The sequence below is a fragment of the Mixophyes fleayi genome, chromosome 6 (assembly GCF_038048845.1).
Source record: "Mixophyes fleayi isolate aMixFle1 chromosome 6, aMixFle1.hap1, whole genome shotgun sequence".
NCBI classification, from domain to species: Eukaryota; Metazoa; Chordata; class Amphibia; order Anura; family Limnodynastidae; genus Mixophyes; species Mixophyes fleayi.
The window spans coordinates 125,683,333-125,699,365 of NC_134407.1; the positions used below are offsets into that span (position 1 = coordinate 125,683,333).

The 16,033-nt window shown below is 40.9% G+C and overlaps 1 protein-coding gene across 3 annotated transcripts in view; it reads right to left on the reverse strand.

Moving 5' to 3' along the window:
- The window catches only part of LOC142160383 (glycine N-acyltransferase-like), a 98,516-nt gene that overhangs the window by 32,237 nt on the left and 50,246 nt on the right, over positions 1 to 16,033 (reverse strand). For all 3 annotated transcript variants that reach the window (XM_075215288.1, XM_075215290.1, XM_075215289.1), the window contains 2 exons: positions 14,398 to 14,476; positions 11,413 to 11,520 (listed from right to left, as the gene is read on the reverse strand). In XM_075215288.1, coding sequence (XP_075071389.1) covers positions 11,413 to 11,520; positions 14,398 to 14,476 — 187 coding nt within the window. The remainder of the gene's footprint in view (positions 1 to 11,412; positions 11,521 to 14,397; positions 14,477 to 16,033) is intronic.

Genomic DNA, 16,033 nt, shown 5'->3' on the forward strand with positions numbered 1-16,033 from the left:
GGATCTCCTTCGATCCTGCACTTATATTTGAAATTGATCCAGAGTATGCAACCGCCAATCTGTTTCAATTGTGAAAAGCACCCCAGACTCAATATTGCAGTCCTATTTTTACCCTATATCCACTACTATCCTTCATTTTAATTAACGGTCATATCCCTGGATACACTTTTCCGCTAAAAATTTGTCTAACCCTTTCTTAAACATATCTATTGAATCTGCTATCATAACCTTCCCTGGCAATGAATTCCATATCTTGACTGCCCTTACTGTGAAGAACCCCTTCCTTTGCTGGTTGTGAAATATCCTCTCCTCTAACCTTAGGAGGTGACCGCGTGTCCTGTGTATGGTCCTTGGGGTAAAAAGTTCCCATGAAAGTTCTCTGTATTGACCCTTAGGGGGGTATTCAATTGTTAGATAGATCCCCGAAAAACGAGCGCTCTAAAAATATTAGCGTTAATACGGTAATTACTCGCTGAATTACATCTCGCAGCTCAAATTCAGTGACTAAACTACCATATTAACGGTATTTACGCGCATATTACTGTATTAACGCTAATATTTTTTGAGCGCTCGTTTTTCCGGGGATCTACAATTGAATACCCCCCTAAATGTATTTGTACATAGTAATCATATCTCCCCTTAGACGCCTCTTTTCTAAAGTAAACATACCTAAACTAGCTAACCTTTCTCATAACTTAATGACTCCATGCCCTTTATCAATTTTGTCACCCTTCTCTGAACCCTTTCTAGTTCCAAACTATATTTTTTATAGAGTGGTGCCCAGAACTGTATTGCATATTCAAGATGAGGTCTTACCAACGATTTATAGTGGCAAAATTACACTGTCTTCCCTTGTATCTATGTCCCTTTTTATGCATGCCAATACTTTATTTGCACTTGCAGCTGCTGCTTGACATTGAGCACTATTGCTAAGTCTACTGTCTACGAGCACTCCCAAATCCTTTTCCATTATGGACTTTTCTAAATTAATTCCATTTAATTTATAGATTGCGTTCTTGTTTTTGATCCCTAAATGCATAACCTTACATTTATCTATGTTAAACCTCATATTCCATTTAGCCGCCCAATCCTCCAGTTTATTTAAGTCCCTCTGTAGAGAAGCTACATCTTGCTCTGATTTTATTACCTTACAGAGTTTAGTGTCATCTGCAAAAACAGAAACTTTACTCTCTAAACCATCAACAAGGTCATTAATAAATATATTAAAAAGGAGTGGCCCCAGCATGGAACCTTGAGGTACTTTTGACCAATTAGAAAATGTTCCATTTATCACAACTCTCTGTTCCCTATTCTCTAACCAGTTTTCGATTCAAGTACAAATGTTGATTCCTAGGCCCAGTTCCTTTATTTTGTAAACCAACCTCTTGTGTGGCACTGTATCAAAGTCCTTTGCAAAATCTAAGTAGACCACATCTACTGTGCTGCCCTGGTCTAAGTTCCCACTAACTTCCACGTAGAAACTAATTAGATTAGTTTGACATGACCTATCCCTCATATATCCATGTTGATTCCCACTAATAATTTTATTGCTTACCAAGTAATCCTGAATACTATCCCTTAAAATACCTTTCAGTAGTTTCCCCACTATTGATGTCAGGCTTACAGGTCTATAATTCCCTGGTTGTGATCTCGTCCCCTTTTTAAACAACGGCGCCACATCTGCTATTCGCCAATCCCTTGGTACTGAACCTGATGAGATTGAATCTCTGAAAATTAAGAATAGCGGTCTAGCTATTTCCGAGTTTAACTCCATAAGGACCTTTGGAAATATGCCATCTGGACCTGGAGCTTTATTTATCTTAATATCCTTCAGTCGCCTTTGGACTTCTTCCTCTGACAATCAAGTATTAATTAATGGCATGGTTTCATTTCCATTTTTATGTATTACTCCTATCATTTGTTCCTCTCTAGTAAATACTGAAAAAAAGAAGATGGTTAATACCTCTACTTTTTCTTTAGTATCATTTATCAATTCACCCATCTCATTTCTTAGGGGTCCTATATTATCTTTTTTAATCCTTTTGCCATTTATATACTTAAAAAACTTTTTGGGGTTTGTCTTACTTTCTTTTGCAACGTGCCTTTCATTTTCTAATTTAGCCAATCTAATTTTCTTTTTGCATGTTTTATTACATTCCTTGTACCTACGGAAGGACTCCTCTAGCCCTTCAGACTTAAACAATTTAAATGCACGCTTCTTCCTTTGCATTTCTTCACTTACCTTTTTATTTAGCCACATTGGTTTAGACTTAATTCTTTTACATTTATTTCCCATAGGAATGAACTTATACATGTTTGTTTCCAACAACATATTAAAGACAGCCCACTTTTCTTCTGTATTTTTTCCTTTAAGGGCTTTGCCCCAGTCTATGCTCTTTATAGACTCCTTTAGCATATTAAAATTTTCCTTTCTAAAGTGTAAAGTCCTAGTTGATCCCTTATACCGTTGCTTCTGGGAACTAATTTCAAATGAGACCATATTATGATCACTATTTCCCAAGTACTCCCTTACTTGAATATTTGATATTACGTCTACATTGTTTGTTATTACTAGGTCCAGTATAGTCCGGTTCCTAGTTGGTTCCTCTACTAATTGGGACATGTAATGGTCTTTTAGCGTGCACAGAAACTAGGGATGAGCGCACTCGGATTTATGAAATCCGAGCCCACCCGAACGTTGCGGATCCGAGTCGGATCCGAGACAGATCCGGGTATTGGCGCCAAATTCAAATCTGAAACTGAGGCTCTGACTCATAATCCCGTTGTCGGATCTCGCGATACTCGGATCCTATAAATTCCCCGCTAGTCGCCGCCATCTTCACTCGGGCATTGATCAGGGTAGAGGGAGGGTGTGTTAGGTGGTCCTCTGTCCTGGTAGATCTCGTGCTGTGCTGTTTAGTTCTGTGCTGTGCTGTGCTGTGCTGTGCTGTGCTGTGTTCTGCAGTATCAGTCCAGTGGTGCTGTGTGCTGTGCTCTGTCCTTCTGAGGTCAGTGGTGCTGCTGGGTTCTGTGCTGTGTCCTGTTCAGTCCAGTGGTGCTGTGTCCTGTGCTCTGTGCTTCTAAGGGCATAGTTATTTCCCCAATATTCCCCTGTGTTTAAAAAAATAAAAAAAAGTTTTTTAAAAAAATACCAAAAACTACTTTAATTTTTTTTAATTACCACAAAATTTGCACAACCAATCCTGCAGTATAAGCCCATTGGTACTGCAATATTACCAAGTTCACACATTTAGCAGTAAAAGTCCAGTGGTACTGCAATATTACAAAGTTTACACATTCTGCAGTATCAGTCCAGTGGTGCGGTGTCCTGTGCTCTGTCCTGCTGAGTTCCGTAGTGCTGCTGGGTCCTGTGCCGTGTACTGTTCAGTCCAGTGGTGCTGTGTCCTGTGCTCTGTGCTTCTAAGGGCATAGTTATTTCCCCATTATTCCCAAGTTTTTAAAAAATAAAAAAAAAGTAAAAAAAAATAAAAAATTTAAAAAAAAAAAAAATATATAATAATTATAACCAAATTTGCAAAACCAATCCAGCAGTATAAGTCCATTGGTACTGCAATATTACAAAGTTTACACATTCTGCAGTATCAGTCCAGTGGTGCTGTGTCCTGTGCTCTGTCCTGCTGAGTTCCGTAGTGCTGCTGGGTCCTGTGCCGTGTCCTGTTCAGTCCAGTGGTGCTGTGTCCTGTGCTCTGTGCTTCTAAGGGCATAGTTATTTCCCCATTATTCCCAAGTTTTTAAAAAATAAAAAAAAAGTAAAAAAAAATAAAAAATGTAAAAAAAAAAAAAAATATATAATAATTATAACCAAATTTGCAAAACCAATCCAGCAGTATAAGTCCATTGGTACTGCAATATTACAAAGTTCACACATTCTGCAGTATCAGTCCAGTGGTGCTGTGTCCTGTGCTCTGTCCTGCTGAGTTCCGTAGTGCTGCTGGGTCCTGTGCCGTGTCCTGTTCAGTCCAGTGGTGCTGTGTCCTGTGCTCTGTGCTTCTAAGGGCATAGTTATTTCCCCATTATTCCCAAGTTTTTTAAAAATAAAAAAAAAGTAAAAAAAAAAAATTAAAAAAAAAATAAAAATATAATAATTATAACCAAATTTGCAAAACCAATACAGCAGTATAAGTCCATTGGTACTGCAATATTACCAAGTTCACACATTCTGCAGTATCTTGTGCTACATATAATGGAGACCAAAAATTTGGAGGATAAAGTAGGGAAAGATCAAGACCCACTTCCTCCTAATGCTGAAGCTGCTGCCACTAGTCATGACATAGACGATGAAATGCCATCAACGTCGTCTTCCAAGCCCGATGCCCAATCTCGTAGTACCGGGCATGTAAAATCCAAAAAGCCCAAGTTAACAAAAAGTAGCAAAAAGAGAAACTTAAAATCATCTGAGGAGAAACGTAAAGTTGCCAATATGCCATTTACGACACGGAGTGGCAAGGAACGGCTTAGGCACTGGCCCGTGTTCATGACTAGTGGTTCAGCTTCACCCACGGATCTTAGCCCTCCTCCTCCTCCCCCCCCCTACAAAAAATTGAAGAGAGTTATGCTGTCAGCAACAAAACAGCAAACAACTCTGCCTTCTAAAGAGAAATTATCACAAATCCACAAGGCGAGTCCAAGGATGTTGGTGGTTGTCAAGCCTGACCTTCCCATCACTGTACGGGAAGAGGTGGCTCGGGAGGAGGCTATTGATGATGTAGCTGGCGCTGTGGAGGAACTTGATGATGAGGATGGTGATGTGGTTATTGTAAATGAGGCACCAGGGGGGGAAACAGCTGATGTCCATGGGATGAAAAAGCCCATCGTCATGCCTGGTCAGAAGACCAAAAAATGCACCTCTTCGGTCTGGAGTTATTTTTATCCAAATCCAGACAACCAATGTATGGCCATATGTAGCTTATGTAAAGCTCAAATAAGCAGGGGTAAGGATCTTGCCCACCTAGGAACATCCTCCCTTATACGTCACCTGAATAACCTTCATAGTTCAGTGGTTAGTTCAGGAACTGGGGCTAGGACCCTCATCGGTACAGGGACACCTAAATCCCGTGGTCCAGTTGGATACACACCAGCAACACCCTCCTCGTCAACTTCCTCCACAATCTCCATCAGATTCAGTCCTGCAGCCCAAGTCAGCAGCCAGACTGAGTCCTCCTCAATACGGGATTCATCCGAGGAATCCTGCAGCGGTACGCCTACTACTGCCACTGCTGCTGTTGCTGCTGTTAGTCGGTCATCTTCCCAGAGGGGAAGTCGTAAGACCGCTAAGTCTTTCACAAAACAATTGACTGTCCAACAGTCGTTTGCCATGACCACAAAATACGATAGTAGTCACCCTATTGCAAAGCGTATAACTGCGGCTGTAACTGCAATGTTGGTGTTAGACGTGCGCCCGGTGTCCGCCATCAGTGGAGTGGGATTTAGAGGGTTGATGGAGGTATTGTGTCCCCGGTACCAAATCCCGTCGAGATTCCACTTCACTAGGCAGGCGATACCAAAAATGTACAGAGAAGTACGATCAAGTGTCCTCAGTGCTCTAAAAAATGCGGTTGTACCCACTGTCCACTTAACCACGGACATGTGGACAAGTGGTTCTGGGCAAACGAAGGACTATATGACTGTGACAGCCCACTGGGTAGATGCATCCCCTTCCCCAGCAACAGCAACAGCTGCATCAGTAGCAGCAACTACAAAATGGCGGCTCGTGCAAAGGCAGGCAACATTGTGTATTACAGGCTTTAATAAGAGGCACAACGCTGACAACATATTAGAGAAAATGAGGGAAATTATCTCCCAGTGGCTTACCCCACTTAGACTCTCATGGGGATTTGTGGTGTCAGACAATGCCAGTAACATTGTGCGGGCATTAAATATGGGCAATTTCCAGCACGTCCCATGTTTTGCCCACACCATTAATTTGGTGGTGCAGCATTACCTCAAGAGTGACAGGGGTGTGCAGGAGATGCTTGCGGTGGCGCGCAAAATTGCTGGACACTTTCGGCATTCAGCCAGTGCCTACCGCAGACTAGAGGCACATCAAAAAAGCATGAACCTGCCCTGCCATCACCTCAAACAAGAGGTTGTGATGCGCTGGAACTCCACCCTCTATATGCTGCAGAGGATGGAGGAGCAGCAAAAGGCCATTCAGGCCTACACAGCCACCTACGACATAGGCAAAGGAGTGGGGATGCGCCTCAGTCAAGTGCAGTGGAGACTGATTTCCGTGTTGTGCAAGGTTCTGCAGCCATTTGAACTTGCCACACGAGAAGTCAGTTCCGACACTGCCAGCTTGAGTCAGGTCATTCCCCTGATCAGGCTGTTGCAGAAGCAGCTGGAGAAAGTGAGGGAGGAGCTGGAAAGCCATTGCGATTACACCAAGCATGTAGCTCTTGTGGATGTAGCCCTTCGTACGCTTTGCCAGGATCCGAGGGTGGTCACTCTTTTAAAGTCAGAGGAATACATTCTGGCCACCGTGCTCGATCCTCGGTTTAAAGCGTATGATGTGTCTCTGTTTCCGGCGGACACAAGTCTACAGCGGTGCAAAGACCTGCTGGTCAGGAGATTGTCCTCTGAAGAGGACCGTGACATGCCAACAGCTCCACCCTCATTTTCTTCCACATCTATGGCTGCGAGGAAAAAGCTCAGTTTTCCCAAAAGAGGCACTGGCGGGGATGCTGATAACATCTGGTCCGGACTGAAGGACCTGCCAACCATTGCAGACATGTCTACTCTCGCTGCATTGGATGCTGTCACAATAGAAAAAATTGTGGATGATTACTTTGCTGACACCATCCAAGTAGACATGTCAGACAGTCCATATTGTTACTGGCAGGAAAAAAAGGCAGTTTGGAAGCCCCTGTACAAACTGGCTCTATTTTACCTGAGTTGTCCCCCCTCCAGTGTGTACTCGGAAAGAGTTTTTAGTGCAGCGGGGAACCTGGTCAGTGAGCGGCGAAGGAGGTTGCTTCCTCACAACGTTGAAAAAATGATGTTTATAAAAATGAATAATCAATTCCTCAATGAAGTACAGCACTGCCCTCCAGATACTACAGAGGGACCTGTGGTTGTGGAGTCCAGCGGGGACGAATTGATAATGTGTGATGAGGAGGAAGTACACACTGTAGGGGGAGAGGAATCAGAGGTTGAGGATGAGGACAACATCTTGCCTCAGTAGAGCCTGTTTAGTCTGTACAGGGAGAGATGAATAGCTTTTTTGGTGTGGGGGCCCAAACAAACCAATCATTTCAGCCAAAGTTGTTTGGTAGGCCCTGTCGCTGAAATGATTGGTTTGTTAAAGTGTGCATGTCCTATTTCAACAACATAAGGGTGGGTGTGAGGGCCCAAGGATAATTCCATCTTGGAACTTTTTTTTTTGCATTATATGACCAATCAACAGTCGTTTGCCATGTTCAAAAAGTAAAACCAAATTTAAAAAAATTCAAGAAATTAAACCAAAAGTAAAATGCCGTGTCATAATTTAAAACAAGAGGTATTGACGTGCTCTAAAACTACTGTATTGTTGTTTATATTTTATAAACACTACACTTGAAAGCTTTAGTCTTTCAATAAAAAAGTAACTGTCCATTGCACGAATATTTGCAACAGGGACAATTTTAGGGTTAAGAAAGTCAACTAATAATAACACTTCGACGCTGTCTGTCTTTATAAACACTACACTTGGAAGTTGGAGGAGGTATTGTGGCCCCGGCACCAAATTTACTACCGGGGCCACTCCACTGTGCAGTCCATATTTAGGTGTATCAGATATTAAACAACGGTGACAGTTGATGCCCAATTTTTTAATTATATTGTGGCCTCGGTACCAAATTGTGTACCGGGGCCACCACACTACGCAGTCCAGATACTTGTTTGGTGGAATTCAGACCAGTTGAGGGTTTTATTATTATATTGTGGGGACCACTCTATCTATACCACACTACAACTCTATACCACTCTATTTAATACTTTAATTCTATTTAATACTTTAATTCTATTTCATACTTTAATTCTATTTAATACTTTAATTCTATTTCATACTTTAATTCTATTTCATACTTTAATTCTATTTAATACTTTAATTCTATTACTAATTACCATAAAGAGGAACTGCCGCTTCTATTTAATACTTTAATTCTATTAGTAGTTACCATAAAGAGGAACAAAATAAACCAATTTTACCAAAAGTATAATATGACTTAGACTTACAAACACTACACTTGAAAGATGGTGCCTTTAAATGAAAAAGTCAGTCTTCATTGCACGACTATGTGCAACAGGGACAGTTTTTTGGTTTACAAAGTCAACCAATAACACTTCGACCCTGTCTGTCTTTAACATACTTGATGGGATCTCAATGACGAATTGTCTGTACCATGTTTGGAGGAGGTATTGTGGCCCCGGTATCAAATTGGGTACAGGGCCACCCCACTACGCAGTCCAGATACTTGTTTGGTGGAATTCTGACACGTGGAGGGTGTATTTATTTTATTGTGGCCCCGGTATCAAATTGGGTACCGGGGCCACCCCACTACGCAGTCAAGATAGATAGATGCGTATCATAGATAAAGTACATTCAGTGGTGTGGGGCAAATTGAAAAATATTCAAAATGCACTGACATTATCAAAAACAAGAGGTTGTCACACGCTAAAACTCCAACATGTATATGATGGAGAGGATGGAGGAGCAGCCGTATGTGTAGTGTAATGCAGACCTGTTGAAGGTTTTTTATATATTTTATTGTGGTGCCCAGTGCCCACTCCTCTAGGCAGTCCAGGTACATTTATTGGTGCGATTCATAAAAGTTCAGGGTTTTTAATATATTGTGGTGACCCACTCCTCTACGCAGTCCAGGTACATTTATTGGTGCGATTCATAAAAGTTCAGGGTTTTTAATATATTGTGGTGACCCACTCCTCTACGCAGTCCAGGTACATTTATTGGTGCGATTCATAAAAGTTCAGGGTTTTTAATATATTGTGGTGACCCACTCCTCTACGCAGTCCAGGTACATTTATTGGTGCGAATCAAACAAGTTGATGGTTTTCTTATTATATATATTGTGGTGACCCACTCCTCTACGCAGTCCAGGTACATTTATTGGTGCGATTCATAAAAGTTCAGGGTTTTTAATATATATTGTGGTGACCCACTCCTCTAGGCAGTCCAGGTACATTTATTGGTGCGAATCATAAAAGTTCAGGGTTTTTAATATATATTGTGGTGACCCACTCCTCTACGCAGTCCAGGTACATTTATTGGTGCGATTCCTAAAAGTTCAGGGTTTTTAATATATATTGTGGTGACCCACTCCTCTACGCAGTCCAGGTACATTTATTGGTGCGAATCATAAAAGTTCAGGGTTTTTAATTTATATTGTGGTGACCCACTCCTCTACGCAGTCCAGAAAGATACCTTGTTGCAACGTTTTGGACTAATAACTATATTGTGAGGTGTTCAGAATACACTGTAAATTAGTGGAAATGCTTGTTATTGAATGTTATTGAGGTTAATAATAGCCTAGGAGTGAAAATAAGCCCAAAAACTTGATTTTTAAACTTTTTATGTTTTTTTCAAAAAAAATCCGAATCCAAAACCTTAAATCCGAACCGAGACCTTTCGTCAAGTGTTTTGCGAGACAAATCCGAACCCCAAAAATAACGAAAATCCGGATCCAAAACACAAAACACGAGACCTCAAAAGTCGCCGGTGCACATCCCTAACAGAAACCAAGCTGTACCGCAGGTCTCAGTACTCCAATCAATGTCCGGATAATTAAAATCCCCCATAACTAAAATTTGACCTTGTTGTGTAGCCTTTTCAATTTGCTGTAGAAGTTGGGCTTCCTCAATTGTACTAATATCTGACGGTTTATAGCATATCCCTATCAGCAACTTCTCTGAACTTTTTCCTCCGCTGGATATTTCCACCCACAATGCCTCTATATTATCACCAATATTCTCTTATATAACTTCCTACTTGGTTTTAATTCTGGCTTAATATAAAGACATACTCTTCCTCCCCTTTTATTTACCCTATCCCTCCTGAAGAGAGAATAGCCTTCCAAGTTGACTGCCCAGTCATGTGTATCATCCCACCAGGTCTCCTTAATACCTATAATATCATACTGCTCAGTCATTGCTACTAGTTCTAATTCCCCATTTTACCTGTCAGGCTTCTTGCATTTGCAAGCATACACTTAAGTCTATTGCCTCTCTTAGGTATTTCTTTTTGCTTTAAAAAGGGCCTCTCCTTATCGGCTATGCTTCCCTTTCCCCCCTCTCCACCCCCTTGACTCTTGTTAAATTCCTTCTTACTACTCTCAATGTCTATCCCATAAATACTTGCTTGCCCCTCCCCCCAGAGCCTAGTTTATAATCTCCTGCTAACCACTAGCCACCGTGCTGCCCACATATATGCAGCGCTTTTGAAGTTTGGAGGGTGCACATGTGGCCCTTGGAGTATATCAGGTTGGCCATCACTGATGTAGTCAGACATTTGTACATACATATACAATTAGACAAAAAAACATAAATACATTCCCTTGCAATCAAAAAATGCTTATTTCCATCCATATTCAGAGTTGGAGATGTGTCCTGATCTGAATGAGCAGCATATGTGTCCGCACACACCTCTTTTTCTTCTAGAGGTACTCCAGGATTTAATCTTTAGTTGGTTAACCCTGGAATCCTTCGCTGGGCTACCTCTTTCTTGGAGCAGACTCTTGCTCTACCTGACGATCAAAAGACCATCAGCTTTCCCATACCCCACCACCCTTCTTATGCTGTACAGTAAAGTTGTAGACCTGCAAGGCAAGGCTCTATATGAAAAGGTGAACATTGTAAATGACCAAATTCCCACAGAAAGTTATGGTAATTTGATCATTTACTACAGTAATCCTGCGCTCTTTTACTTGGGTCATGTGATGGGCTTACTGCATCTTCCAATGGAAGCGGTTCTTGGTGCTGAAGCATGAAGCTTTCTGTGTATACTAAGAAGCGATCCACAGTGGTTATTAAAGAATAAAGTGTTTCATTGTGTGTTTAAACATGAAAATATGATGTGGAGTTTGGGCCAACGGTAATTTTAACTTGCCACTGTCTTTTAGGGAAATGTTACATAGGTCCACAAAACACCAGCATTGTGCACTTAAAAAGCATTATGTTTAATTTCTAACTTCCCCTAATCTCTAAACACTAAATAAATTTTAATTCATGGAGATTCCAGGGTACTGTTTAAATTATAGAACATACATGTTTAAAAATAAATAAATATAACTACCAGTATTTGAATGAAATCTACTGATTCCGTGTTCATTCTGTATTACAAGATGTGTAATTACTGAATTAGTTAACCATTCATACAAACCTCTCCCTTATTTAACTCACCTCAAGTGGGGGGCGACATATGACAGAAGTGAACTCTGGCCACTTATCCACCAGAACCTGTAGTCTGAAAGGGTTGTCATGGATGATATGATGCAAAGCCCCACACACCTGCATGATGGGCACAGTGAGATTATGTTCAGGTAGGAAACATATTGCTATATTATTATATACATATAATCTGTAGCGCCTTACAATCGGGTATTAACAAACAAATAAGGGGTAAATGGACCCTTCCGTATAGGTGTTTTACAGACACCTACATTTCCAGTAAATAAAAGGGGCACATGTAACTACACCTAAATAATGTACATTCCGATGATTATGACATGTTAGAAATTATGTTTCTTACCTCTAAATGCAAGATTAAGCTGGCTAGAGGATTGGAAGGACAAGTGACCCATTTTGCCTTTCTTGAATTTATAAGAGATGGGTGAAGCTTAAAAATCTGAAATTTGTACACTGGTGCGTATTTTTAAACAATATTGCATATTTTTAAAAAAACAGAAACCTGGGATACCGAATTTCCTTGTTACAATACCTCCCAATCACCACAATTTAGGCAGGACAGTCCTGATTTGAGGGCTCTGGGAAATTAGGTAGGTATTGTTTGTTCAAAAGTGCCGTGGCCCTGCACCCTGTCATTCCATGGCCATGACCCCTGTCTGATGCCGCCTACCCATATGTTGGGAGGTATGAAATATATTACATGCATTTATTAATCTAGGCTCATCAATGCTTTAAGTTCTAGAGAACACATACTAACTGAAAGGTTTTCAGAAGTAACAGCTGGAACAATACTCAAAAAAAATAACATCTGAGAGATCAAATTAGTGTCTTTCTGGATGATTATTGAATACATTCATTAAGGAGAGCAAAGCAAAAAAAAAAGTAAATTTGCTCCTGGACAAACCATGTTACCATGCAATGGGTGGAAATTATTTAATTCTTTTGCACTTAAGGTAACACTGGCTGTTGATCTAGGACATGCCCAATCCCTACTATAAATCTGTACCCACATTTTAAATTTACCCCCCCTCCAATGTAACATGGTTTTGCCAAGATGCAAATTTAATAATTTTTTTATGCTTTACATTCCTTAATGAATCAGGCCCACGGACTGTACAATCACACTAATGAATTGGATCAATATGCAATTTCCTTTAAGATTTAGGTGCTCATTTAGAGCATGAGATACTTTTTTATTTGCATGAGATACACATTTACATGCATCACATGTGCACCAAATGTGTGTACACATGTTCTTACATACGTTTTTGCATATCAATGACTTGCATCTCCTTATGCCTGGAGAGGCAGAACGGGGTCGGAGAGAGGCTGAGTAAAGTAAGGGAGTGATCACGTAATTGCGACTCAATTAGACCTGGGCTCATCAGCATATACCTCCTTTACATAGCACATCTCTAGCAGGTGCTTAGAGGGCAGGTATAACAAAACATAATGTTGATGATTGTTATCAGCAGCATTATCTAGCACCCTCTGATTGGTTGTTTGTTTATTGACCCCTCCAGCCGACAGTAATTAAATCATTAACGCTGTGACTATATTATATGAAGTTGCTTATGTTTATTCTCATTACTTGACACTTCCATTTGGAGTACTGCAGGAAAGAAGATTCCCATTTAATTGTTAAAGGGGATAATAACAAATGTTTATATTTAATTTAATCTACTATTGTCTCATGTGTATATGATACCTCATTAAATTATTATACTGTGTGCAAGCAGGGTAATGCGACATCAGCATTTTAACATTGTCAAACCACATCTCTATGTTATCATGGGGCGTAAATATACATACCTATATGTCTGTTATACGTCTGGTGCAAATGTTACTGTTTTACAGCTTGACGCATTGTCAGATGTGTCCAACTGAATATATGCACATAAATGTGCGTGCACATTTTTCTACGCACAATATGGGAGCAAATGCATCAACCACTAAATGAGTCCTTCAATATTGTACAAGGTTTCTTTCTTAAGTCACACCTGTATGTTGATGTGAAATTCTGTTTATCAGAAAACAGTCTATGGGGCCGATTCAATTCGGCTACGTTACTGTAGGAATAACAGTTAGTAACAATTAGTATTACCATTAATATGGTAATTTTAACCTGGATTTTAGCTTACAGCCCAGAGGGCTGCCTGTAAAAAAGAGTGTTAAAATTACCTTACTTATGGTAATACTGCGCACTTTCACCATAGTAACGGTAGTAGTGCGCAGGACGCGTTTTTCTGAGAATAACGCAGCAAAATTGAATTGTCCCCTATAACTATGGCAGGGTGAGAAACTACCACAAATTAACCTCCTGGGAGTCAGGAAGAAGTCCCACCCATTCCTCATAGGAGTGGAGTTTGGGCCTATTTAAGGGCTCAAATTCAGTCTAATTTTGTCTGGTGTCTGGAAAGGGGTTACTTACACCTCTCCACTAAAGAAGCCAATATACCCTGAACTTTGTGCATAACTCTGGTTTGCTGTTCACATATATTGCTGTGTTATGCTTTGGATCCTCACAATAAAGCTCCTGTTTGACCCTGAATCAAGAATTTGGCTGATGACTTGAAATTAACCCAGTACAATAACAATAACTCATATATTGTCTGTAAGAGATTTAGCTTAGGCAATGACAGCATTTTAAAACTTCCTCTAAGAGCTGGGCTACAGGCGTTTTCACCAGATTTGCGGCCTATCATCCGTTCATATATTAGACCTGTTGGCATTTTTTATCCTGCTAACCCTCATCATAGTTCCATGATAATACCGTAAGATTAGGGCTACCAGCTCATCAGATGTTGCTGACTTTGCATTCCTTCTCATGAAAGCCAGATGTCATAAACAAGGTTGCTGATGCGACTTTAATGTGGGCCATTTAAGTGCGCTTGTGCCCAGTGTAGAATTTGCCAGCCTCCCCTGAAAAACTTACAATACATGCAATGTAGCTCTAGGCATGAAGCCTTATTTACTTACCTTCAGTGACTCTGGGAAGCTGTGGATCAGTAGTCTTCTCAGACTGACAAGTTTTGAGGAACAAGTCAGGAAAAGCATTCTATAAACAAAATAAAACATGTTAGATTTAACGAGGTGCAAACAATCAACAAGAGGGTGCACTTTTGATATCAAGGAGTGGTAGTGGTATTCAATTGTTTGTTCAACCCGTTACACTTACAATGCTTCATTAGAGACAACACAACAATTGTATATATTCCAACTGCATACACAAGAACACCATTCTCATAAGATGGATTTAAGAAAGTATGGCTTGAAGAAGTACAAGACAACTAGCTACTGTAAGGCAGGATAGATTTAAAAACATGTAATTTGTCTGAATAATTGCTAAGGTTTGCAGCCTTAAACAGATACTTTATTTAAATAGTATTGCCTTTTTTATACCCTTATATTTTAAAAGACAAGAATCTGAGAATGTGAGAATTGTACAAGTCCACTTTACCCACCACATTGAAATTTCTGGTAAACACATAGGGCCTGATTCATTAAGAAACTTACTCAAGAATTTGAGTAAGTTTTCTCACTCAAGTTTTCTAGACAAAACCATGTTACAATGCAAGGGGTGTAAATTAGTTTAATAATTTGCACATAAGTTAAATACTGACTGTTTTTTCATGTAACACACAAATATCAACTTTAAATTTCAGTGTATAAATAAGCTATCAAGTATGTGTGTGCTACATGAAAAAACAGCCAGTATTTAACTTATCTAAAAAATAATAAACAAATTTACACGCCTTGCATTGAAACATGGTTTTGTCCAGAAAACTTGAGTAAGAAAACTTACTCAATTTCTTGCCTAAATTCCTTAATGAATAAAGCTGTAATTCCACAAATTTTGGATTAATTTAGTCTGTTTTACTTTTAACAATATGAGGTGTTATCTCCTGTCCTCCTAACAGTGTCTGGGGGTATTCACAGGAGTAGACTTACAAATATAGCTGTATGAAGAAAGATAAATAATGCATTATATGTATGTGACTAATGAGCAAAATTTTAGGTGTTTGTGGAGACGCCGGCTCCACACACGGGCCGCGGGCCAATCACGGCGCCCGCCCACGGACCAATCACGGCTCCCGGCCGTGATGAGGTCATAGGGAAGCGCCTGGCCCGGGAATATCGTCGGCGGCCACGTGGGAAGCGGGCTGTTCGGCGGGAAGTGAAGCTGGAGGAAGGACGTCTGGACACAGCAGCCCCCACGGTAGCAGCAGCAGCACCCTCAGCAGCAGCAGCACCCTCAGCAGCAGCAGCACCCACAGCAGCAGCAGCACCCACAGTAGCAGCAGCAGCACCCACAGCAGCAGCAGCACCCACAGCAGCAGCAGCACCCTCAGCAGCAGCAGCACCCACAGCAGCAGCAGCACCCACAGTAGCAGCAGCAGCAGGACCGAAGAGGAGTTACGCTGACGTCGCGAGCGGAGGACCTAGACCAGGTAAGACCCCAGTGGGGACCACCCCTCCCGGGCCCACGCCCGCATCCTATCGGACACTCTTTACCCGGGCCCAGGGCCTTCTGCCGGCGTCCCTTAAGTCTGCCTTTCCATTTGGTAGCTCCCGTTAGACCCAATAGGGCACCAGGCCCTGAGTAGATTCCCTA